The sequence below is a fragment of the Podarcis vaucheri genome (assembly GCF_965113315.1).
Source record: "Podarcis vaucheri genome assembly, chromosome: 2".
Taxonomy (NCBI): domain Eukaryota; kingdom Metazoa; phylum Chordata; class Lepidosauria; order Squamata; family Lacertidae; genus Podarcis; species Podarcis vaucheri.
The window spans coordinates 46,354,721-46,381,893 of record NC_138760.1 but is presented as its reverse complement, the minus strand read 5'-3'; the positions used below and the strand labels follow the sequence as shown (position 1 = coordinate 46,381,893).

Below are 27,173 nucleotides of genomic sequence, written 5' to 3'. Positions count from 1 at the left end.
CCCCCCCCATGTGGGTGGGTGGGAACAAGAGAAACAGAGAGAGAAAGACAGAGAGAGAATGGGTGGTTTTGCAGAAAAGTCTACAGAAAAAATACCCTGCTGCTGGTGTTAGGAAAATGCTTGCTGTGGAAATCAAGGCATTAATGTATTTTGTGTTTTGTGGGGGGTCTGTGCCTCAACTCTTTACAGTCTGATCTCACAAAGCAGCAGAATGGATTCAAAATAACTTTGAAAACTTTGGAAGACAACTTGCTGTCCCGCCTCTCTTCTGCCTCAGGGAACTTCCTAGGGGATACAGCTCTGGTGGAAAATCTAGAAGTCACCAAACAGACAGCTGCAGAAATAGAAGAAAAGGTAAAAATGCAAACTGGGTCTGGGTGGATATGCAGGGAACGACCCCTGCGTATGCATTTTGTCTTAAGAGCTAGGAAGTTCATTAAAATTTTTAAAATGTGTCTTAGGTCATCTTGTTCTGCTTGGAGACTAGAAATCATTAGGAGGCCACACACACTTCGGTTCTGGTCAAGTCTAGGAATCTTCCTGCTTCAGAATAGATGGGCATTAAATGGGCAATTCAAAGTGAAGTACAAATAGCAGTATCCAATGTAAAGACCATAAAACTTTAGCACTATAATAAGATGCCTTAAACCATTCCAGTTTAATACCAAGGCTTTTTATTTAACTTCAGTTAATTCAACATGCATTACATTAACTCAATTAAACTTGGATTTTAGCAGAGGCGGCATGACAGGATCCACCGAAGTTTATGTGGTCCAGATTAAATTGGCAGGAATTCCAGCAGTTTGGCACTGATGTGGCTCCCCTGGGTAAAAAATCTGTCTTTTAAAACCATCCTCTTTGATAGTCGTCTGACACACATAATTTGCTTTGCAAATTTCAGTTGCATCTTTCACATACAAGTAGCTTTCTGCAGCCATTGGAGCATATAATTCCAAGCTGTATCTATGTACAGACTACAGAAGTTCCCATGCTGTTTGTATGGGTGCTTCTTAAACACATACATGATGTATGTTTGTAGAGGCTAGCGCATCATCAATCTTCTTTTGGAATTCCTTGCCAAGTTATTTTGTAAGAAGGCCTTGTACACTTCTGTACTATAAGATGTGGGAAAATATTATTATTATTCATTTCATTTCTATACTGCTTTATATTTTAAAGAAAAAAAATCTCAATGTGGTTTACAACCTAAATTAAAACCTCAAATACAACAATCTAGGACAAAGAAAGTCAAATATAAAGTATACATTCAAAGCAACATAGAATCATAGATTTGGAAGGGACCACAAGGATCATCTAGTCTAACCTCTGCAATGCAGGAATCCTTAGCCTAACTGGAGGCTTGAACCCATGACCTTGAGATGAAGAGTCTCATGCTGTACCAAACTTAAATATTATCTTAAAGGTTTCAGAATAAAACATTACAAAGGAGACCAGCTACAGAATTCAGATTCAATGTATCAAAGCTTTTTTTTTTTTTTAATCTTAAACATTTCACAAGAATACATTTCAGACATTGGTTTCTGAGGAACTTCCAAATGAATGAAGAAATCCGTTGGAAATCAGGATAGTATCCAGCAAAGGAATTCCATTACTACAAGGACTTCTGGCCGCACAGCAAAACTTTCTGTCCCTCTCCTCTCTCCCCAAACCTGCTCTGGAGGTTATCTTGGATATGATCACAGTTTAGGAAAATAAGAAAACTATGTTTACAGGAAATACTTGCTTGACAGTAAAGATTCTACAGGAAATGCTTTTTTGATAGCTTGATAGCAGGCATGCTCTTGTGTCTCAGCAGGAGAGAGACAAAATACCGGTATGTCTGCTCTCCCAAGGTGAGGATAAAGAAGGGCGTAGGAAATGAAGTGAGCAACCCTAAATATCAGCCTAGCATCTTTGGGAAGGTCAGTACAGGTTAGGTCAGAAAGGACAGTCTAAGAAACTTCAGAGTTCCCCCACCCTCTCTCTCTTCTTTTTCATATAGACAAATCATCCTCCAGTGCAAGGTGAGTTGCATCCTGACACTTCCAACAGGGGGAAACTCTGAGTGCGTATGAAAGGAGAGAGTGGGGAGGGAGGGGGAGTTTTGTTGTGCAGCCAGATACCACCTTAAGTTTCTTGATGACCAAGTTGCAAGTAAGATGACATTTGAACACCTTTCCTCTTCATTCCTTGGATTTTACATTACTGGAGCTTTTCAGTGCCAGAAGAAGCAGGCAGGTGAGGAGAGATGAGGCACTCCTGATACACGTGGCATGTTGTTATGTCTAAACCAATCAGCTGAGCTTATGTCATCTCTATGGAAACAAAGTTTGCACAAACGAATGTCATTGTCTTACATCTTCATGGCTGGATTTGCCTTTCCTTTCCTCTAGGTCCAGGAGTCGAAGGTGACAGAAACAAAGATTAATGAGGCAAGGGAGCATTACCGTCCTGCAGCGGCTCGTGCCTCCTTGCTGTACTTTATCATGAATGACCTCAATACCATCCATCCCATGTACCAGTTTTCCCTGAAGGTACAGCATTTATGTGTTTGGGGACTTCCTCCAACTTCCCAAACAGTTTAAATTGTGCTAAATCTTATGAGTCAAATTGTAGGAGTACCTCATTGCTTTTCAAATATAGTGACAGCTGGATTTCAGTGGCTCTTTACTTTCTCTGTACTTTAACCGCTAACCATTTGTACTACAGGATTGCTGGTTTTGACCTTTAAAGCTCTAAGCAGCCAGAGACCAACAGATCTCAGGAATTGCTTCCTCCCCCATGAGCCCACTCAATATTTTTCTTCGCTTTTTGCTTCTGAACAAGAGGGAGAAGCATTTGGGTTGCAGCACCTAAATTTTGGTAGCATGTGAATTCTTTACCTGTTTTTAATGTTTTCTCTAAAACTCTTTATATTATGACCTTCAGGTGTTGTTTTTTTTTTAACTTCTGCTGTTTTCTGGTCCATTTTCTGGTTGTTGTTGTTGTTCAGAATCATCATCAGCATCATCCATTTTCCCTAATAGGGACTCAAGGCAGCTTACAGATAAAATAAGAGCTAAAAACGCTTGTTTTAATTCATTTAAAAACAAACATATCTATCTATAATCTGTTAAAAATACACAGATAATTTCAATAAAAACATCACGGCACCAGCTCTTTCATTAAAAGCAGTCATTTCCCTAAACACTGTTGGAATAAGTTCTTCACCTGCTGGTGGAAGGACAACAAGGAAGGAGCCAGTCTAGCTTCTCTAGGGAGGGAGTTCCAAAGTCTGGGAGCAGCCACCGAGAAGGACTTCTCTCATATCCCTACCAAGCGTTCCTGTGAGGGTGGTGGAACTGAGAGAAGAACCTCCCCTGATGGTATCAAAACCTGAACAGGTTCATATGAGGGAATATGGTCTTTCAGATAGCCTGGAGCTAAGCTGTATTGGGCTTTATAGGTCAAAACCAGCATTTGAATTGTTTCTGGAAACAGGCCAATATCGAGTGGAGCTGTTGTAACAAGGGCGTTGTATGCTCCCTATAACCCTATTTTAACCTCCATATTTTAACCTTGTATTTTAGTTCATTATGCTGTGCCATTTTCGCTTTGAAGACTGCCTCGGGTATACCTAGGTGTAGAAAGGCAGGATGAAAATATTTAAATAAATAATTCAGCCTTACAAAAGAAATCTCTGTTTCAGAAGCAGCATTCCGTAAAGTAAAGACAGTGTGATCTGTAACAGGTTGTGTGTGCTTTCTGAGAACAGACTTACTGAGAAAAGCCATGCCCATACAATGACTTCACTCAATGTACCCGTAACAAACCAATTTTAGTATCTTCTAGTTATTGATACACCCATTTCATATAGCCAACATCCCACACAGAATCGTTTTACAGATCATTGTGTCCTAGAGCTTGTACGGACTTAAAATAAGAAAGAAATGTGTGTGCTGTGTGACACTTTGGTTACAAAAGATCCACAGTCTTCCCTTCAGGTTGCAGAGAGCTTGCTATCAAGCTGCAGTTACATATTGCTAATGAAATGTGATTCTCCCCTTGAGCTAGAAGAACCTCATTTACCACTGAGAGTTTTCTGTGTAAGATGGTTATACGAACGTCACTGACACATCCTAGGGTGGCGCCTGTTGATGGCAAGATGTGCAACCTTCCCATGCCTGTGCAATCTTTTGCATATTCAAATGTTGTGCATTTCACTTTTTGTTTTCAAAAGTGCTTTCCAGGCTGTTCCGTGGCTTGTGTGTTCCTGCAGTCTTCTAAAAAAAAAATTAGAAAGAGGGTGAGGTATCTCACTTCAGGGTTTGGATGCAGCCTTTGAGGCCCCTCCTTCTGGCCCATTGGGCTCTCACTAGGCTGCATCTCCTCTCCCTTGGCCACACCTGTCCCAGCCCTGTTCTGTGTCCTCCTTGAGTGGAAGGTGTCCTTGGAATACCCTTGTTTGGCTGGATGAGGCTGGATGTGCATGCAGGACCTTTAACTTTAACATGCCTGGAATGTCAGGGTCAAATATTTTGCTTCTGGGCCTGTTCACTACTAGCACCTGGCCTCCAGAAGGTTCCCCATCAGGGAATGTGGTCTTTGGACTGAAGAAGGTTCTCATGCATCTTTTCCTGTCATGTAAGTAGCACTCGAGAGGGGAGTAACCTGGCCCCAGATTGTGTGCCTTTTTGAGCTGCAAATCATACCAAGAGGAAACCTTTTACAGTCTCCAGGACGTGATAGGTTAGTTAAGAAGTCTCTTTGAATCAATTGATTCAGTAGATTTGAAGGTACTTGTAGAAATCTGCTGAATCAAAGATAAAGGCTGCTTTACAGAAGATTGCTGAAACATTGGTTTCAAAATTTATCATATCAACCCCCCACGAGAATTAAGTAGGCCTTTGCAATAACTCAGAGAAAGCTTTTAAGAACAATGAAGGAAAAAACTATCCTGTGAGTAATATAGTGATATTGCATGTCTAGATGTTGTGTTGCTATAAACTAGTAGTATTTTACTTGCTGAGGCTCTTTAAATCCTAAGAAACAACTATTTTCCAGCTGTAATTTAACTTGAGGACCAGTATTTACCACCTGAAAGCACATTCAGTGATTTTTCCTAAAGTATTTTTTCCCTTATTCAAGTGATGAAGACTTACAAGTGTTTCTTTCTCATTTGTTTTTCTCTTTCTAATAATCCCAACTCTAGCCTTTATGAAACATTCAGTTCCTATGGCCTGGGACAGCATGTGTCCATTGGTTTGGCTGCAGGAAATATTTTTTTATTTGAGATTTTTACTTGACTTTATCTTCTGAGTTTCCTCTAGAGAGGATATAATGAGAGGAGCATTTTCCCCGGGGAGGCAAGTGTCCTTCAGATAATCATTTTCAGAGAAGTGTCATTTCTGTTGCCTAGGGATAATGAATATTTTGTCTGTCTTTGAAAACCTTGTGTTATAGATATTTATATCTTCATTTACTTTCTTTATCTGGTTTGGGCTAGGCATTCTGTTCTGTGGCATATCTTTTAAAAAGACAAGGAAAAAACAGAATGTGTGTCTTAGTTGGAAATCATTAATGAAATGCTCATATTATTTTCCAGAAACAGACAAGCTTACATTTGACAAATTTTGTTTCAATTGGTCTACAATGTAAAAATTATGAAGTTACAACATTCAGATATAACTTGAATCACCCCTTAAATCAGAGGTGATGTGCTCATGTTTGGAGACTGGATCTGCAGATTTTCTGCACACACACCAAACAAGATCCCACCAGTTTTGGCAATGGGGACAAACATAAATTAAACACAGTGATTGGGAGGGCAAAGAACAGTACCCTGATGAGGATGCAAATCACCCCCTCTGCAGTCTGATCGGGCTGATCATTTGGTGGGTGGAGAGGGAACAATAACACCCACCCTCAGTTGACCTGTACAGGTGAGGAGCCAGATGCTTTGTGCATGTGAGAGTGTGCATGCAAGACAATGGAGTGGCCCCATCCACTTTAAGCCCCATCCACTGCTGCCATACAGCCCCTGGAGGATTGGCCAAGGGCAAATGTGGCCCTTGGACCAAAAAATGCTAGCCTCCCCTGCCTCAAATTTTCAGCTATGAGACTAAAATAACAAGAGATACAAAACTGATGGGAAAGAGTGCTGTGGCAGAACCAAAGGACAGTAGAGGCTGTATGAAGTTGGGAAAGAGGCAGTGTGTTCATTGGATAGGGAGCCTGAAGATGGGTCAGGGTGGTGAAACAATGTGGGGTGAAGGCAAGAAGGGAGGGACCAAGGAGAAAACTGAGCTAGGGCAAAACTGAAGATGAGTTCCAGTGACAGCAGGGATGGTGATCTATTGGCAAGAAGAGAACAAACATGCACGTGGCTTTAAGAATGGCACAGAAAGGGAAAAAACAAACAAACCAGTAATTATCCCATTGCTGCAGCATTATGATAAAATTCTGAGAACATCAGTTACTTGCAGAAACTTGCTGCTACCCCCACCCCAATTTTAGGGAAAAGATCCGTTCTAAACTTTCATCCCGGAACTATTTTTTTGAAGACACAAGCTGAATTTGCCATATGGTTTGAGTGGGAATGTCACTCCAGGCTGGTTCCCATAGTATGAGACTTGCTCTGCCTTGCTTCTTCCCACTGTGGTGGCAGTTCTGTTTTTTTAAAAGCACAGCTAAAGGTTGCAGGTACAGCAGGAAGAAACTGGACTGGTCCTCTTTAATATTGCCTTACCTTCCTTGCTTCCAGACTGCAGTGTGTGACACAACATTAAACCTCTAATACTTTTTTAAAAAACTGAAAATTGGGTTGCTCAGATTCTGACCAAGGCATCGTGAGACATGCATATGCGTTCCTGAAATTGCATATCACTCATACCCTGTCTAGTTGCACCCACAGAATCTCAGTTTATATCCTGCACATGTCCAATTGGAGGGAAGCAAGGGGAACTTTTTCTTTTGAAAGAGATTGACAATGAAGAGGGAGATTCCTTGTGCTATCTGCCAACTTTTTCAATCCCATTGATGGATAATGTTTTGCCCATACTTTCCAAGGTTGGATGGCATGAGCATTGTATTATTGAAGCCAGGAATGTTTTGAAGTATTATTGTAGTGTCTCATGTAATTCATTTCTCCCTGTCTCTCTCTTTCTCTCTACATCTAGGCATTCAGTGTTGTCTTTCAGAAAGCTGTTGCAAGAGCCTCGCCAGATGAAAACCTAAAAGAGCGAGTAGCCAACCTTATTGATAGCATCACCAGCTCTGTGTTCCAGTACACAACTCGGGGGCTATTTGAATGTGACAAACTGATTTACACGGCCCAAGTCACTTTCCAGGTAAATTGATTATTCCCTCGTAGCACCCTCTGCAGTAATGATTGGTGAGCCACACCCACTCTGTGGGGGTGTTCTGCTCATCACTTGCATTAGGGGTTCCCAAACCGTGTCTGTAAAAATACAACTGAGCATCATACAGCATCTAGCACAGCACATTAAAGTTGCTACAGCAAGCAGAAAAACCCTTAAGTGGTCCTCCAAGACTTCCATCAGTTATCAAGCACTCCATGGGAAAGAAGTTTGAGACCCACTGACCTACAGAGTAGAAATGTCTGTGACTTGTCGTATGGACAGTTAGACCCTCAAATCCACATACAAGTTATGTGTACAACTAGGGATGGACAGATCAATCTATTTCTGTCCTGTACTAGTTTCATGTGTTCACAAAACCAGCTCCATGTTGCCCTCTTCTCCCTGCCCCCTCCCCCGCAGGTGTATGTGTGTTTAAAGTACTTACCTGATATCCTCTCTTTTTCTTTAATATTTTACAGCTGCTTAGAGCAGCGAATACCTCCTCTGTGGCCGCCAGAATATTTTTGTACGGAAAAAGAAAAGAGTTCCCCCATAGGTACATGGGGGCAGCCATCATTTTCTTCACACAGTTCTCCAGAAAGTGACTACAGGCAACTCCCCACTTGCACACATTTGAGTCGTGCATGACTGCTGACACGTGTGCCATTTTCGGCTCTGAAAGAGGGTGGGGTGAAATGGAGATGGAATGGGCTGGGGCAGGGTGGACTGGACTGGACTGGACTTGTGTGTGTCCTGATGATGCACACGGCGGCCAGGAGCAGAACCCCTGATTAAGTGGGGATTCCCCTGTACACAGTATGAAGTAAAATGCTCCAGGGAGCATTTTAAAAAGATATATTTTTGGCTGCATGGCCACAAAGGAGACGTGAGCTGCTCTAAGCAGCTGTAAAATGTTAAAGAAAGAGAAACGTAGCTCTTGGGCAACCTTGCAAGTACAGTATGGACCAATGCACAGATTGGTTTGCTGATTATCCAGAATATGTTCTAATCTGCACATTGGTCCTAAGGAGGCAAAGTGAGTAGGTTTGTTCTGAAATGTGGAGCGAACTGGAATTCTCCCCACCCATAGGTTATACTGGTGCTTTTCTTTGTAAAGGTTATTACTTGCTTTAGTTATTTCAGGTCCATCTTTAAATGTAAGTTCAAAAGGAAAGAATTAAGTACAAAATGTCTGCAATTCTAATACCAGTCCTAACAGTCATGCCTTTGGGTAGAATCCCGCTAGATTGTGTGTGTGTATGTGTGTGTCCTGCAAACAAAAGCCTTTTCTTCAGGAAATCCTTGCAACTTTCTGCAGTGCCATGTGGGTTTGTCGTTGCAGATACTTCTGATGAATAAAGAAATTAACGCTACAGAACTTGACTTCCTGCTAAGATATCCAGCCCAGCCAGGAGTCACCAGTCCAGTAGACTTTTTGTCAAATCAGTCATGGGGTGGCATCAAGGTAGCTGTTTTTAACTCATAAAGTCTTTTTATATGTATAACCAATAGATAGTTTCTACTATTAAATGTAGCCTAATCTTCCATGTAAAAAAAGTTTTTTTCAGTTATGTTGGCCCTTCCCAGAACCCAGCAGGACCAAATCGTTCAAGCGAAGCAGGGGATGATGGCATTGCTTAGCCACAAAGTATGAAGTTAGTAAAAAGTACTACAGAATAAAACTCTTAGGGTTTTTCGTTCTTTGAGAACTGTTCTCTCTTTGGGTTCTTTTGCCTTTCCCCGATTTCCTGAAATGCCACCAACATAATGGTTAAGGGAATTTAGCCATTTTCCTAGTGCCTGGTGACGTATGAATTAACACAGGACAGGTCCACACTATGCATTCGGAGCACACCCAAAAGCGCACCATACATTTAAAGCATGTGAGTTCCTCCCAAGAATCTTGGGAGCTATAGTTTAAGGGTCCTGGAAATTGTGACTGTGTGAGGGGAAACTACAGTTCCTAGGATTGTTTGCAGGAGGTCACATGCTTTAAATGTGCATTGGATGTAGTGGTGGCTGGTGCCCATTGGAACTGGTGAGGCAGAAGGCACAGAGGCCAACTGTAGGTAAACCCACAGCCAATGACATGCAGAGCCAACAAATTCTAGTTTTACCCCCCCCCCCACCCCATTGATTTCAACAAGGACAACACTTGAGATACTAAAGTGGATAGCCATTGCCACCCTCTGGGCTGGATGTATGAAATAAGGGAAGCAAGTGTAAGCTGTCTGAAGGCAGACCAAGGTTGATGGGGCAGTGCTCCATTGGCCCTAATGGACCAGCCTTCACTGGTTGAATGTGTGGTGGATATGCCCACAGTATGTAATGTGAGTTTCTGAGAATCACAAGTGGAGAGAGTGCTGCTGCACTCAGGTCCCGATTGATGGCTTCCCATCACATCTGGTTGGCTGTTGTGAGAACAGGATACTGGACTAGATAGGCCAGCAGGCTCTGCTTATGTTCCTATTAGGGGAAACTTCTTAATGATAAGAGCAGATCAACAGCAGAACAATGGAAGCAGTGACCTAGAGGGGCGGTGGGCTCACGTACATAGTCGCCTCCAACTTTCTGATAGTATGGAACACTGAAATCCAAAAAAAAGTCCTTAAGCAGTTACAAGTACAATGTTGAAATACAGTATTGAGATTATTCTTGAAGGGTTCTTTTTAAATACACAGTCTCCTGTCACCTTCCAAGTGCACCATTTTGCAGAAACTTGGTTATATCAACCTTTTAAACGATAACAATAAAGCTGAACTGGACTGCCAAGGACCTGCAGAATTATGCATTTTAACAGCAATATCAGCAAACTGTTTTGCACAGTCCTCTACAAAAGGACAATGTGTAGAGCCTAACAAAGCACAAAAATGATCCATGAACGCCAAATTGGTTTCCTCCCTGGAAAAAGAGCAACTGATCACATCTTTACAATAAGACTTTCAATATGTTTTCTTTCTTTCTTTCTTTCTTTCTTTCTTTCTTTCTTTCTTTCTTTCTTAAGTAAAGGGGGAGATATTTTCCCGCTTCATCAACTTCAGAAAAGTGTTTGACTCTATCTGACAACTTGGAGCTGAGCCTTAAATTGCTACAAAATGGAATTGGCAAAAATATATACAGTCTCATCATATCTGTGTTCCAATCCATCAAATTCAGGATATGGATCGGAAACAAAGGCAATCAAACAAGAGAGAGGTGTAAAGCAGGGAAGCACCCTCAGACAGAGTCTCTTCAAACTACATCAGTGATGTTTTGACCCCATTGGAATAGTCATAAAATCTAGGGCTGTGTCTAAATGACTTGCGACTTGAATGTATTCTTTGCAGGTGACCTAGTCCTACTGTTACGCAGTCGGGAGAGAATAGGAATAACTTTGCAGCTCTTTGAAGACTTCTGAATTACAGGGTCAAGCCTGGAGTGAGAAAATAAAAACAAGGCCAAAATCCCCAAGCCAAGCAAGATTCTGTTGCAAAGCAATTAAAGCTGAACATGGCTTTAGATGTGCATGCATTGCCTTTGGGGAACTTAGCAAAAGTTATCAGAGCCCTGCAGGGGAACGTTCTGTAAGACCATATCAAGTAACAAAGATATTAGGCCTGTTTGGATGTAATTTTCCCCTCTCCCTTGGATTGTCCTCAGGGTGAGAGAAGGTTTGGAGCTAGAGAATGCCTACTACCCTTTTTAAAGGAAAGTATAATTTCCCTGTTGATTGTGGGATATTTAAATAATTGGGCTATCATGGTCCAATTGTTTGCTTCTCTCTTCAGGGAAGGCAATGTGGGAGTTGTGTGTCTGTATGCACATGCGTGTACACAATGTGGGTTTTTTTGTTTTTTGTTTTTGCTAGTGCTGTCTCTTCCTGAGGATAATCTCAATAGAAATTTCTCAGCAGCCCCAGAGAGACTTTCCTGCTCTAGTGTCCCTAAAACAGGGATGCCTGTGAAACCTTCAGTAAGAAATCTACTTCAGATTAAATAGTTTCTAATCATAAAGCAATGAAGAGAGACGGTTGCATCTTAAAAGGGCAGAGAGGAACTGCAGGATTGCCATAATGCTGTGATGTCAGCCACGGTAACACAATTATTGCTACTGTTCATTTATATATGTATATCACTTTTCAGCCCAAAGCAGTGAACAGCATCTTAAAGCAACCACGTATAATAAAATGCCACCAATCAAAACAATATAAGATAGTACATAAGGCAAAAGATCTAAACTACAAGATCTGGACATCTTCTGGGGGGAAAATAACACCTACCGGTACTTTCCCCCTTACTTTTTGCCACTCCTTGATGACTAATTTAGGGCTCTTCCTTCTCTTCTTCTTACTCACATATAATTCCCTAGCAGTTTATAAAGTATTTTTTAAGAAATCAAATGTGAAGGAGGAGGTGGTTTACACACCCTGCTGCATTCTGTGGGGGATTTGAGCTCCTGCCAAGTTGTCACTGTGATTCAGGTTGGATGCGTTCAGGCTGTCTAGCTCTCTCTGCTTAGGGCTGCCCTGTTCAAAGAAAGTTGCTAAAACTCTGAGACTAAAATAGCCTCACTCATATTTCCCCCAAAAGTTGTTTGGGAGAACAAACACACCTAGTCCATTAATCTTTGGTTGAGCAGAAATTTAGACAGGCCAGTCTTTCATTTTAGACAACTTTAAAATATGTTTTAGTTATGCAGTAGAAGCCAGCTTTGGGTTTTTATATTTAAATTTTTATTGGTTTTATAATTCTTTATTGGCTTGAGTACTGTACATAAAGCTTCTCATTCACACACACTGTAGTTTGTATTTTATGTTATAGCCAGCAAAAATGTGGGAAGTAAAGTTGCGTCTCAGGTGATGAGTTCCATAACACTCTGCAAGGGCTTGTTACCAGATTGTCTTCTATGAGGTGTGGCTCTGATAATCTTATTCCTTGCTTGAAGGACGTTCCTTTCTCTCATGTCTTCCACAGCAGCCCTAAGCTATGATGGGTTCCTGCCATGCTTAGTTTTTTAGGGTAGGGATTTTGTTGTTGCTGCAGATTTCAGAACTGCAGTTGTATTTCTCCACCTCCGTGCCTTCTCTGCTTCATATTTCTCTGTGTGTCATAGTCTGGACCATGAAGGGGATCTCTGATTTATCCACACGTTGGGGAACATGCAGTGATTGCTCACTTTCTGCACAGGATTTTATTAGTTGCTTTGTTTACTGTTTACTATATTATTTTCATCATGTTGTAACCCACCCTGGGACTTCAGTTAAGGGCCAGTAAAAAATAAATAAAATAATGTAGCTGGCTTTCTTTTCTTTTTTAAAAAATCACATTGATGTTTGCAATGTATGACTGGAAGCTTTAAATACACATTTCTCAGCAGAAATCTCTCAAGTCCTTTACCCACTAATGAGAGAGACAGACAGAGAGAGAGAGAGAGAGAAGTGATGTTTCACCTAGGGTTGTTGTTGATGAACTGAAAAGGCAAAAAGCTAAATCAGCTTCATGGTGGAGAGCTCTTTGGAGCCTTCAACCACCAATGCTGCCATTTTTCTACACAGTAATAAATGTAGTACTGAGAGTGTATGAATACCTGCTATTGCTACCTTCTTCAGATTCCAATTTATTCTACAGTGGAGGATATAATGAGAAATCATCTTTTCTTAAGAGTTTAAGGTTATGCAACAAGTAGAAAGTGAGTGGCAAGTCTGTTTGTTATATCTGGTCTGCCACAGCTCTTGAAAGCATTGCCCTCCCTTTTCCCTCCCCAAACAAAGAACCAACAAGTTAACATCAAACATGTTTGCCATGTGTAGCTTCTTTTCTTTATTCTTCCTGCCACAGGTAAGGCACCCATGGTTTCCATTTGTGACCCTGCCAGGGCTCCAATGTATCTTAATCCTTATCCCCCCACATCTTATGACTCCCTTATCAGTTTTGCTCCCAGACACCTGAATTCCTTGACAGAAAGACCCAGTTCCCAACTCTTGAGTTTTCCCATGTAGTGGGCTGTCTTTATATAAACTCAGATGAGTGGTCCACCTAACTCAATATTGTTTACTCTGACTTGCAGCAGCTCTTCAGGATTTCAGGCATGAACCCTTCCCCAGCTAAAGACTTAAAGAACGAAATACCCTTTGCATGAAAAGCATGTGCTCTGCCACTGAGCTACGGCCCTTTCTTCATTTCTGTTATGCTTTCTTTTCTGAATGTAAATGGCTCAGCCAAGAAGAGAGAAGCTGCTTGTTATGAGTTGAGGATACACCTGGCTAGCTTGGATTAATCTTTCCACCCTAGCCCCCTCCCCAAGCCCAATCATTTTCATCTTCTATTTCTGAAGAGGAAGAATATTCATTATGTAGATATGAAAAAGCAACTAAAAAGGCATTGTTTAATAAACGTGGTGTTGAATAATGAGCTCTAAATAGTGGATTCAGCTTTCAAGAGGAGAACGGCTGCAGAGACAAAGATGCATATTAATGTTGTATTTATAATTTTGCAGAATGCAGATGATAAGATTGTGTGTGTGGCTAAAAGATAAAATAGCAATTCATGTATTTCGCATTGAAGAAAAAACCAGTATTTCCTTGACAAAGGCCCTTCTTTCTCCCGCCCTATGTACTTTGTAGTTCTGTTAAGTTTCTATTCTTGTTGACGATTGAGTTTGACACAATCTGCTGAATATATGCAATGCACAATGATATTTTTTGCTAATGCTGTCACAATCTTTTGATCAAGATGGTCTGATAAGACTGGCCTACAGTTTACTTGAGTACCCATGTTTAAAATATTAGTGTGGTATCAGTGTCATAACTGAATCCCTCCCAATTTGAAAATCTAGATCCTTTTTAGAACAGCAGTGGGCAGTGGTAGATTTGTAGGATCTATTCCATATTTTTTACTAGAATTCACAGGTCCCCCAACTAGGGCCAGGTGAAATAGTTGTACTCTTAGGCTTTGTTCATGCTTGTGTTTGCTGTGCACTCACTGTGTTTCCTGAGCTGGATTTTTTATCTGTGTTCAGTTGACATTATCCAAAATGCATATGCATCCTCCTGTGCTTTGTTATAAGATACTACTGTTTGATGTGTCATTTCTCAAACCAGCTTCACACTGATTGGAGTCCTTAAGTCATTCTTAATCTGCCTGCAGCTAAGATGTGAACAAGTTCGCATAGGATAAAGACATCCCCACCCTGTCAATGTACAAAGCAGAAACAAATTAAAGGTGTTCTGATACGAAAGCTAGGGGCGAAATATCTGTGAAATACACCAAAAAAGCAACTCTGCCCTGAGATCTATAGATGAAGGGCAGTTTGCAAATTCTAGTAGTAGTAGTAGTAGTAGTAGTAGTAACTCCACTGTGTTACAAGATGGTAGAGTGAACACCACTTGGAGTTAAGAAACAGGGTACCTCTGAGTACACAAGTACAAATTTTCAGAATCCAAACTGAACTCTCAATCCTGTCATAGAAAATCTGCTCCTAGTCCCACCTACCCAACTTCCTTCATTTCAGCCTAATTTAGAAGAGCGGGAAGCCTTTTCTTGACACTATTTTTAAACAGGTTGGAGTAATAATCGGTTGCAGATCTACTGCAAATCACTTGGTGATCTACCAGTAGATCCTGATCTATCTTGCTGTTTCACAACATCTTTGTGTTGCCCTGAGCAACATTAAGAGCCAATACTTAGTTTAACTATTTAATGGAGGAACCTAAATTTAAGTGAAATTATATGAAAAGATGTGAACTGTATCCTGAGTGTTGTTGTTTTTTTGGTTTAGCTTTACAACTACAGGTCATCAGTGTTTTAGCTTGGTCCTAGGTACGTAACAAGGCACATACTTATTGGTAGCAGGTAAAAACAGGTCAGATGGGAAGTGGTATTTCAGTCAGGAGCACAACCATCCCTTGATTACCTGGAAGTGGATCAACTAGTTTCAGTGAGAGAGGGAATGTATTTGCCTAACCATCCCATCCCCCTTAAGGCTGCCTACCAATCATGGACAAGTGAAATCCTTTAGAGATGACTGGTTTTTATTGAGATCAGATCACTTATATGCCTCTCAGGAATTCAGTAGAAGTCTCATTGAATTCCTGTTGCAGAGTTAGAGCCATAGCTTTTAAGACTCACCAGTGGCTCGTTGACGGGGCTGATAGTCTAGAATGGGGGCATGGACATGTCTTCAAAGTATCATATAAATTAATTATGCTCTAGATTTCTGTAAAAGAAATTGCATAGTAGGAAGATAATCCAAGAAATGATTGGCGTGGGCAGACTTAGTGAGCTTGTCAGACGTTATAATAGTAATAAGGGTGATTAAAATGTAGCTCTTGCGTGACATGCTGATTGAAGTTTTACATACCCATCATGGCTTTATTTTTACTTTCATTAGACTTGTGCTCATGAGTTGAATAATTCAGTTAATGCAGCCAAACAAAGAGCCAACTCCAGCAAACGAATTATATAAAACAAAATGCAGTCTGGAGAAAAGCAAATAATTCATTGTTTATACCAATCCTTTGAGTTAACAGCTTGCTTCCCAAATGGAATAGTTTTCCATCAGTATGAGCCCCATTACATTCTAGCTTGATGATGTTGTCTTAGCACTCCATGTCAATATTCTTTCCTAGCTGTCAGCTTTGAAGAGCTGCAAGGATACTGGAGAGGGGTGGGGTTAGATTCTTCATCCTGATCCTTCCATGCTATATTCTTAAGTTATAAACGCAGAGGCAGATTACAGTGTATGAACACCTGAGACGTACTAGTTGTCTATCCTGATCACATTTTATCCAGAACTAACATAAATAAGACCATGTAGCTGTTCTGATCTCCCGCTGCTGATTAATGGAAAGTTGTGGATAGGTGTTTATTTACAAGGTTCTTGGCAGGCCAGAAAATGTTCAGATTCTAGAACACAAACAATTGCTTGTGTTCACATATATGGGGGGGGGGGGTTCACCAATGCTGCATTCTCCAGTATTTCTTATGGTGACCACCATTATTACCAAACACTTCATTTTCATATAGTCTTGGCTTGGATCCACATGTCTGTCATATTTTTGAAGGATTCATTCCTTTGGCTTAGCCTGAATGTAGTTTAATCCATTTCACATCTTCTGGTGGAGTGATAAATTAAGAGGGCATTTTGGGAAAAGGAAGCAAGCAAGAAATGCTTTGGTTCTATGGATCCTAGGGATGGGACGGGGGCATGGCAGGATTCAGCAGTGTGTTGGTTGTTTTAAAGTTTCACGCCTTGGTGTTATTTCTAAGTGTCCCTGTGCAAAAAGATACACAATTCCAAAGCCATGTAGCAGAGGAGCAGTGCAAGGAAGCCTGGGTGTTATGGAGAACAACACAGAAACAGGAAGTTTGCAAAGAGATTCCATAAAATTCTGCAGCATTAAAAAAAATGTCAGAGACCCACAGTTACTCTCTTTTCCCCTGAAAGAAAGAAGTGCAGTAAGATGCTTACTTAAAAAAATATAATTCAGGTGCTGAATGATAGTGCTGACCTTGGTTGAATCTGGCTGAGATGGCAAAAGTAACATGTTTAATTAGAGAACAAAATGAACTTGTGATATGGGGATTTGAAGATTGAAAAAAAATACTGGTTTATGGAAGACAGAATAGTTGGATTTTAAGGAATGAGTGTTATATGTAGCTGCAGGCAGAGAGCTGACAGTTCTTTTACTCTTTTCTATATTTCTTTAGTCTTTTTCCTTTCTTTTTTGGGGGGAGGGCTCCCTCTTTCTTTCTTTCTTTCTTTCTTTCTTTCTTTCTTTCTTTCTTTCTTCTTTCTTTCTTTCTTTCAACATTGTTCTTTTTTAGACTAAGTAGCTGCTTTATCTTAGTATATTATAAAAAGATAACTAGGTAATGGGTATACATTTTTGTATATCTATGAATAGGTTTCAATAAATATGTTAATGAAAAATAAAGATAGTGTCGGCCTCGGAAGGGCTCCTGGCACTTAAATTTTCAGGAAGCAGCTCCAGGAAGTACCATCCATGTGGGGCTTCCCATTCTAAGTAATGGCCACCTCCCTTCTTCCAGGCACTGTCTTCCATGGAACAATTCCGCAACTTGGACCGGGATATTGAGGGTTCTGCCAAACGCTGGAAAAAGTTCGTGGAGTCTGAATGCCCTGAAAAGGAAAAGTTTCCTCAGGAATGGAAGAATAAGTCTGCCTTGCAGCAGCTGTGTATGATGAGAGCCATACGTCCTGACCGCATGACATATGCTGTCAGGTAAGTGCTGTACACACGGTGACTGAGTCAAGCATGGTCGAGTAACGCGAAAAACTAAACCTTTCAATAGTGTGTCCTAGAAGCACCAGCCATGTCACAGAACAAATGCTTCAGTGTTTCCATGTATATCTATATTCCTGGCTTAGAGTGCAGCTTGCTTAATTCTGCAGTGCAGTTTCTTCCCGTTCTTTCTACTCTCCACTTAATCAGAACAGAATCAATCAGTGATGTCCATTTAACCTCAACCACTTTCAACATTGATTGCCATCTACAGAATGCTGATGATGCACAATCTATCCTGGTGTTTCAGCCTGTCTCCTTTCACCCACTTCAAATAAAATTTCTGCCCATCTTTCAGACATTACCTTTTGGGCATCTGTCCATAAATTGGAACTCAGCACATCCAACCCTGGATACATGCATAACCTCTTTGTATTGCAAATTAAAGGGGTCTCAAAACACCCTAAAACTTTCAAATAAATAAATTGGAAAAGCCAGTCTGAATTAAAGTTTTTTTAATACTCAAATTACCTGACATGACACAAAATAAAACATGATTTCAGATTGATATTTGAATGTAAGATTAAATATTTGTCATTTTCAAGTATAAAACAAGATATAATTTCATAATGGGGGGCTCAAAACAATTCATTGTGAATGACTGATTTGTATGGGAGATAGATAAGTGTGTGCAATCTGCTAAAATTATCCTTGGTAATAAAAAGTTTGTTCAGGATAATAAACTGAAATCAAACATTGTTAGCCACTCTAAGTTCTTGATCAGTGCTTGGCACAATTAGAACCTGATTTTTCCTGATGTTTCTGTCACCCTAGTTTTATTGTAGTGTATTTCATAACTGCATTGTTTTTGTTCTGCATTGTTTCTGTTTAAAAGAGTGTTCTGTACTCCCTGAAAGCTGCTTATGAGTGAGTTCGAAGATTGTATCTTGACTTAATAAACAGAGACAGAAACAAACGTTTGGGACATACACACCTCCATCCTTTGGGAGCAAACAAACCAGGAAGTCCTCCATTACCTAGATTAGCCCATTTCATCCAGACCAGGAAATGATGGTTAACAGGAGGGGTGAACCAAATATGACAGGTGGGGGGCACCTATCAATCACTTGATGGGATTATGACATCAGGCAACATCTTCCAAGAAGCTCCTTGTCTGTGCTAACTGGTGTAGAGAGCAAATTTCTTTGAAGGTGTATTGTCAGTGCCAATCAGCTGATAAATCTGATAATTTTTAAATAATTTTTTATAATCATTTTTATTGAAAATTTTCAACATAAAAACAATAAAAGCCAAACTAATATAAGACATCTAGGAAAGAAACCAAAAAAGAGAGAAAAGAAAAAGAAAAGAAGAAGAGAAAAAGAGGATGTTGGGATACTGCCAGGGAGACAAAGTCCATCATGGTCCCACGTCGCCTCCGGACGTCCATCGATTTCCCGTAGACACGCAGTATCAGCAATTAGTGACATGAGCTCCAGAAATAGCTTGCCACATTCCAGAGCTGATGCACGCTCTTATCAGCAGATAATGCACAGCGAAAGATGCACGCAGGAGAGCATTATTTAAGTTTAGTCAGCGTTGGTCAGAACAAAGAAAACATGACCGCCTGCTTCAGTGTTCAGGCACCAAGAGAGAAAAACGAAAGCAACAGAAAACATAAACTTCCTGTGAACAGGAAATACGCAGACTCTGTGACTCACAAAAGCCTGCTCCCTTTTAAGGTGGAACGGAAATATCCTAACAAATAATGCCAAGCCTTTTATCACAGTTATACCTTAACACGGAAGAATGAGCCCTCCCAGCTCTCACCTGGGAGCTTCCCCCTCTTCCCTCAGCCTCCCACCCTGAGGGATCTTTTCTGCCCTGCCTCTCATACAGAGACCTTCATCTTCTGTCCATCATCTTCCTTAGTTCAGCCAATCAAAGCAACATCTTTACCTGTCCCACACTTGATGTCAGGTGGGTGTGGTTTGAGGAAGATGTCCTCACAAGCCTAGTTCAGATCTCTACCAGGCTTAATGTGGGTTCCAGACTGGAGTTTCCTCACTGCTGGCTAACAGCTTTCAAACAAAGCAGGGTAGTAAAGAACACATCTTTTGGCCACACTTGCAGCCCTATTGCTCTTCCTTGCAACGTGACAGAAAACAAGCAAGCAAATTTTCCATTAACTTTGACTTTCCTGTTTGTTTGTTTTTTAAGTTGGTAGAATAGCATAGAATGGTAGAATAGCATAGACTATGTTTGACTTATAGGCTAAGGTAAAGGTAAAGGTACCCCTGCCCGTACGGGCCAGTCTTGACAGACTCTAGGGTTGTGCGCCCATCTCACTCTAGAGGCCGGGGGCTAGCGCTGTCCGGAGACACTTCCGGGTCACGTGGCCAGCGTGACATCGCTGCTCTGGCGAGCCAGAGCCACACACGGAAACGCCGTTTACCTTCCCGCTAGTAAGCGGTCCCTATTTATCTACTTGCACCCGGGGATGCTTTCGAACTGCTAGGTTGGCAGGCGCTGGGACCGAGCAACGGGAGCGCACCCCGCCGCGGGGATTCGAACCGCCGACCTTTCGATCGGCAAGCCCTAGGCGCTGAGGCTTTTACCCACAGCGCCACCCGCATCCCAAAATAGACTTATAGGCTATTTTGCATCAAATCTTGACTTCATAAAAAGTACCCGTGCTTGATGGGAAGCCAGGCAGTGTTATACAGGAACAGCGTGAGATAATTTGATAGTAATGATCACAAAGTTCCAAAATCTCTTGGAGGATATTTCATTATAAACCCCTGCTCCCATTGCTCCCCGCCCCCAATCAAATCTAAGCTTTTGTAAACACGAATCCCCATCAATCACTTTATTAAACCACAACTGCAACTACTTTTATGTTGTAATTTATTATTTTGCCTTTTATTGTTGCGTTTAATTAATCAGTTGTTTTGCCTTTTATCATTGGGTTTCATTATGCTTTATAATGCTTTAAAACTCTTTGTGGGATGCTTAATACAATGCGAACCATCCTTTGGGCAAAAGAGCAAAGGGGAGACAATCTTTTAACATTTATAATAAATTGCTGCTTTTATCATTTATTTCCAACTCCTTGCCTGCTACAAAACACTTTAACTTCTGCCATTCTCTTAAGGCTTTGCTTTATATTTCTTCATTAGAAAACATTGTTGTGTGCAATCAATTTTGTCATAAAGAGAGAGACAAATGCTGCCTATCCAAGGAGAAGAACAACAGCTCTTGGTGACTTCATTAATATCAGCCTCATGCATTTTAACACATCCTAGTGCAAGACACCTGCCCCCTGTCTCTCAAGTTTTAAGAATAAACCATTCTAGCAGAAACAAACTCCATAATTCATTGCTATTTCAATTAGTAAATTGTGCTTGCTATTTCTCTTAAAGAAAAAAAAAATAAAGTTTAGCTGATGCGACTGGTTGTTAATGTCTTTATAAGTTATTTAGTGAAGCAGACTGAGGAGATGTAAACTTCAGGCAGGCATGTAAAAGTAGTACAAGTACTTCAAATAAAGCAAAAGGTCTTTTGCTCCATCAGGACTTGTTTGTTGCTCAACATCTGAATCTTCCGCTGAGTGACATTTGATAATGTCCATGGGCTTGAAGGTTCTGATTTGACTTTCAGCAGCTACATGATCCCAGCAAAGAACAAGAAATTAAATTTGCACTCATGTATCATGGAATCACTAAGTTTGGAAGTTGGAAAATCAAGTCTAAACTTTTGTTCTAGGAGAAAGTATCAAACACCTAAAGATCCAAGTTGGCCATGTTTTCTTTAAAACATCTTGTGGAGATTTTTATTGCACAGTGGAAGGGAGGAGAGATGCACAGACGAGCTAAGCATACTAAACAAAAGGGTGGACTGGTTTGCACAACACATTAAGATAAACTATGGTTTAGTGAAAATATTTGAACATGCAGGATCCTGGAGAGGAATGTGTATCCTCTTTGCTCCTCCCCAATCTTTCTTGCTGCTGTGCTGAGCTAAGCCATCATTTGACTTAACATGTCATCCAAACTGGGGCTCATGTCATTCAGACTGGGGCTCTTCTCACTAACCATGAGCTGTAGACGGTTCAGAAACTCCAACTGGTGCAGGATTCGGTGGCCAGATCACTCACCAGGACAAATGGGTTTGAGCATGTTACAGCAATCCTGACCCAACTTCACTGGCTGCTAATTCGTTTCTGGGCCCAATTCAAAGTGCTGGATTTGACCTGTAAAGCCTTAATGGCATACGACCGCAATACCTCAAGGGCCACCTCTCCCCATAGAAACTGACCCAGACCCTGCAATTATCATCTGAGGCCCTTCTTTGGGTGCCTCTCCCACGAGAGGTCTGGAAGGTGGCAACATAGGAACGGGCCTTTTCTGTGATGGCTCTCCATTTGTGGAATGCTCTCTGCAGGGAGGCTTACCTGGCATAACTTTAGGCACCAGGCAAAAATGTTTCTCTTCAACCAGCTGTTTGGCTGATTAACATTCTATGGCTTTTTAAATGTGTCTGTAGGGAGGGGGAAGTTATTGGTTTGTTTTGGTTTAGTTTTATTATGTATTTTGTGTTTTCATGTTGTAATCAAGGGCTGTATACAAATTTAATAAAGAAGAGACTATCCACCTGAATGCTTGAAGTCTGGGGTTGCTCTTGAGCCATCATTATTACTCCGTGTATTCTCTGTCTCTCTCTTTCCATTCTGAGACTTAGTCTAAGATAATAAATCCCCAAGCCATATAGATGAATTCTGATTAAGTCAAAGAGCATACTATTTTATAAATGCATTGTATTTCCTGAATATTAATAGGTTCAGCAATTTCTTCCAACAGAGATTTTGTGGAAGAAAAGCTTGGGAATAAATACGTGGCAGGAAGATCTCTGGATTTTGCAACATCATTTGAGGAGTCTGGACCTGCAACCCCAATGTTCTTTATCCTCTCACCTGGAGTTGACCCCCTGAAGGATGTAGAGAAGCTTGGTAAATAAATTGTGTCAGTGAAATTGCATCAGTTAAACCATACCCATGGCAATGTGCTAGCTACAGCAGGGAAAGAAGGAAGCCTTCTCTGGTGGGGCAGTCTTTACTCTTGGGAAACCATCTCCCCTTGGCAGCAGGCAGGGTCTGCTTGTTTGGCTTGCATAGAAGAAGCAAAGTTTTAGCAGCACTCCTGTAGAAACTTAAAGCTCACACTTTCATTTCCTCTTTATTTCATCTCCCTCTCCTTTCCTTAAGGTCTTTATTACTTTCTGCTCTTCTTAGTTATGACCCAGTCAAGCAGGGAATACCTCTTGTTGGACTAGTTTACCTCTACCAGATCTTCTCAACTTGCTGGCATCTACTACACTTTGGACTTCCTCCACCTGATAGACACTAAAGCACAGCAGTCTGGCTTCCATAGGAACATAGGAAGCTGCCTTATGCTGAGTCAGACCTTTGGTCCATCTAGCTCACTTTTGCCTACAATGATTGACAGTGGCTCTCCAGGATTTTAGGCAGGTGTCTCTCCCAGCCTTACCTGGAGATGCTGGGAATTGTTCCTTCTGCATGAAAAGCACGTGCTCTGTCACTGAACTGCATCCCTTCCGAGTTGTTCCTTCCAGCTTTCATGTCTCCCAGCTGCTCTAGTAGCCACTTGGACAAGCTTGTGTTGAAATTGTCCTTCAAATCGCCTTAATTACAAATGGATCCAGATGTCTTCTTGATCGATTTATAGCATAAGCCAATTTAAAGGGCTGCAGATTGCAAGCAGAACTGAAGCAGGAGTAGACTGTGCCCACCTCAGATTTAGTTCAAGCAGGGGTCTTCACATGATTGGCATCTTTGCTTCAGATTCATGTCCATCACTATGAAGTGTATGAAGCATGATTATTTTCATGCAGTGAACTGGAGAAAAGGATTTTATCCAGTCCTAAAGGCCCAGTTTGGAGACTTGAGGGAAGGGATTCTATCAACAGACCTTGGATATAACAGCCTGTGAGTGTGCAAAACACACAGCATTTCGGTGCCATATTCATAACCATGAGTATTGTAATCCTTCCTTTTATCTCTGTTGTTTATTCAACTTGCAACTTCAGTGCCTTTGAGAGAGGAAAAGCACAGTTTCTGTGCCAGGCAGTGGTGCCAGAACTCTGCCTTAGGTGTTTGCATATGCAAATCAGAATGCTCAGCATACAAATAGGTTTGCATTACAAATCCTTGCAGTTGTCTTTTTTATGTGTGAAAATGCCCTATGGCACATTCCCATTATTTCCCAGGTACAGTGTAAGAGTTTGATTTTGATGGGAGCGTTTATTATTCAACTACAAAAGAGAAATTTAGCTGTTTGTCATTTCAATCTCAGGATCCTAATGCACGTTGATTGGGTTGCCACAGACTATAGATATCATGGGTATGTGTGGGTGCTGCTCTTTCCTGCCCATCTTGATGATAGCTTGAAGAGCAAACCTTAAATATGTGGCTGGCTACAGCATATGTTTACAGAGCAGTGCTCTTTCAGCTACCTTCCCTACCTTTTATAGCTAACGGGATTCTTCCATTCCACCAGCTCACCTAAAGTAAGGTTCTTAAGTTAAGCAGAAGATAACAGAAAGTGACTTGGGTGCTTTTAACAGCCCTAGCCCCTTATGTACCTTGCATGGGACCCTGGGCTGGTGTGTGTGCTTTTGTAGGTACTGTGGCTTTTTAAGATCAAGTTTGAGGGTTCTTCCAGACAAGGGTTGATATGTTGCAAATAGGTCATTCAGACTTGATTTTTCTGTGTGTGCAATTGGCACACAAGAGTCCACATGTACAGTTCCATAGCTATAACCATTGTTTCCCATCCACATCAATGGGCAGCCATTGATAGAATGTTTCCATGCTGTGTGTTCTGGCTCTTCCCCTGAATGACTTCTTCCGAGCCCTTGATTACATTTTCCTGTTCTGGACATTCACACAGACATTTCTGTAATGCCCACACACTTTTAATTCCCCCACCCATCCTTCCTGTGGATGTTTGTGTGTATTTGGGAGTGGGGTAACATCCACATCCCTTTGGTTTTGTTAAAAAAAATAATGTTTTAATACCAAGGTATTGTGCAAGGCTTACATTTAGCTGTGCTGAAATTATGATAAAGATGAGAAGTTTTGCATAATACCTCACTATTAAAAATGTAAAGTCCCAACAACTGTTATGTTCTTGGTTCTCAAAGTAGTGCCCCACATGTGCGCATAGCTTCTCCAAACTGGGTTGTTGAAATAACAGCATGCCTTTGGCAATCAGTGGAAATACGCATGCGCACAATGCTCAGATGAGGAGCATGTGGAAGTTGGGGTGTGGCAATAAAGGAAACCCACAGAAACATGACCCCACATACCACAAACTTCTAAAGGGAAAAAAAAACGGACTAGCTTCTACACCAATGGTGACTTAATGGTGTGTATCTGAAGAAGTGTGCATGCACACGAAAGCTCATACCAAGAACTAACTTAGTTGGTCTTTAAGGTGCTACTGGAAGGAATTTTTTTATTTTGACTATGGCAGACCAACATGGCTACCTATCTGTAACTGGAACCAATGGTGACTGTGGATGCTAATTGGGTTATTTTTACTTACTGGATTTTCCATGGTAACATGAAATCCTAGGTTAAACGTAAGAAAAGGAAGGGCTGATAATGTGATGATGATGTCATGTACAGTGGTACCTCGCAAGACGAATGCCTCGCAAGACAAAAAACGCGCAAGACGAAAGAGTTTTCCGTTTTTTGAGTCGTTCCGCAAGACAAATTTCCTTATGGGCTTGCTTCGCAAGACGAAACGTCTTGCGAGTTCTTGCGAGTTTGTTTCCTTTTCCTTAAAGCCGCTAAGCCGTTAATAGCCGCTAAGCCGCTAATAGCCGTGCTTCGCAAGACGAAAAAACCGCAAGACGAAGAGACTCGCGGAACGCATTAATTTCGTCTTGCGAGGCATCACTGTAGATGGTGCAAGAAACTTGTGCACATGAGTAGCACTGCTTCTACCATAAACGTCCATCAAGAAGCACCCTGAGATCAAGTTGTGATGCTGTGTGCTTCATTGTGCTGAAAAAACTTACTTTCCTCTTTCAGGGAAGAAACTTGGCTACACCTTTAACAACAGGAATTTCCACAATGTGTCGCTTGGACAAGGCCAGGAGGTAGTGGCTGAGAAAGCCTTGGACCTTGCTGCAGCAGAGGGACATTGGGTTATCTTGCAGGTATAATCTCTCTTTCTTTTGAGGAAAACCACTCCTTGCTTCTGAGTCAACTGCTGCAGAAACAGGTTAAATCAGCAGCAACTGATGATTGGTTTTGAAGTAGGGAACAGGCTGGCAGTATGACAAGTCAGCTGCTTTTCAGTAAGGCCAAATACAATGAGCTTAGTCACTGTTGCAGCTTGCAGATTTTGTGTGGGTTTTCACTGAAATGGCAGCAAGACCATGTCTGGTGACATCTCTCATGGGTGCACAGCTGACCCTTTGAGCACAGTACCAAGGTGTGTGTTTGTTTCATGTTCTGTAAACCTGGTCCTTGTGCTCCTCCATATGTTGTTGAATTGCAAAGTACATCATTCCCCATCATAGGCCGTGCTGTCTTGGGGCTAAAGTGAGTTGGAATCCAAAAACCTCTGGAGGGGCTGTAGGTTCCTCAGGCTTGCCCTACATGCTTACTGCAGAATTCAGTTTTGTTATAGACAGATGTGCCTGTTGTCAGTCTGCAATATCTGTATGCAAATTGAGCTCATTTGCATATCTATACTTATTTTTCATAGCTGCTGTTCTTGCTGGGCATGGGGAGCAGCAATAAGGTGTGTAGCCCTGAAGCCCCATCCTGTGGCAACTGGAAACCCTGCTCCACAGCCTCTCCAGCTCTTGGTGTTTAGTCAGGCGATGCCACTTATTTCCAGAGCTCCAGAGGGTAGACACTTGCTCAGGATGTCGAATTCTCTTACAAGTACCAATTTCTACACTTGCACTACTCCAAAACGAGTTGCCACCTTTTCCTGAGCTTTCCGCTGCTCACTTGAAGGTGCCAATTCATTCGAATGTCTCGGCTTTTTAAAGTAAAAGCCAAAGGCAAAATCAGTCATTTTTGCCCAACAACTGCAAGGACAGCTTGCCAATTAACAGTATTTTGACAATGTTTGAAAGGTGTCTTAGGCAAGATACTCGCAGCAGGATTCTCTTCCTGGACAAAAGACCCCCTTCAAACCAGATTCTCACCCACAGAAAACTTTGCATTTCCCTACCCACTAAGTACCAGAGGTGCAGTAGTTAAAGAATGCAAATTTTGCTGGTGTTCATGGATGTTTGGTCGCATGACATACATGGGATCCAGCTGCTATATGACAGTGTAAAAAGTTGGGTACTTAATTTAATGCAGGGCTTTCAGAATACTTTGCTCAGTCTAACATGCCTAGCAGCATCATGGAGCTACTTCCTGCCTGCCCTCTCCCCTGCCCAGGCTCTTCCACTGGGGAATCTGATGCAGTCAGAGGAATCTGATGCAAGGTACCCTGGGGGTACCAACCCTCATTGTTAGTTCTTGCAAAAAATGCCTCACTGTCCTTAAAAGGGCAGCTTGT

At 41.4% G+C, this 27,173-nt stretch overlaps 1 protein-coding gene across 2 annotated transcripts in view; it reads left to right on the top strand.

Annotated features, from left to right (window-relative positions):
* Positions 1-27,173, top strand: part of DNAH9 (dynein axonemal heavy chain 9) — a gene marked incomplete at its 5' end in the record, with an annotated part of 205,223 nt that overhangs the window by 151,185 nt on the left and 26,865 nt on the right. For both annotated transcript variants that reach the window (XM_082213793.1, XM_082213794.1), the window contains 7 exons: positions 190-354; positions 2,394-2,534; positions 7,158-7,328; positions 8,683-8,805; positions 17,369-17,562; positions 22,422-22,570; positions 25,679-25,806. In XM_082213793.1, the coding sequence (XP_082069919.1) occupies positions 190-354; positions 2,394-2,534; positions 7,158-7,328; positions 8,683-8,805; positions 17,369-17,562; positions 22,422-22,570; positions 25,679-25,806 (1,071 nt within the window). The remainder of the gene's footprint in view (positions 1-189; positions 355-2,393; positions 2,535-7,157; positions 7,329-8,682; positions 8,806-17,368; positions 17,563-22,421; positions 22,571-25,678; positions 25,807-27,173) is intronic.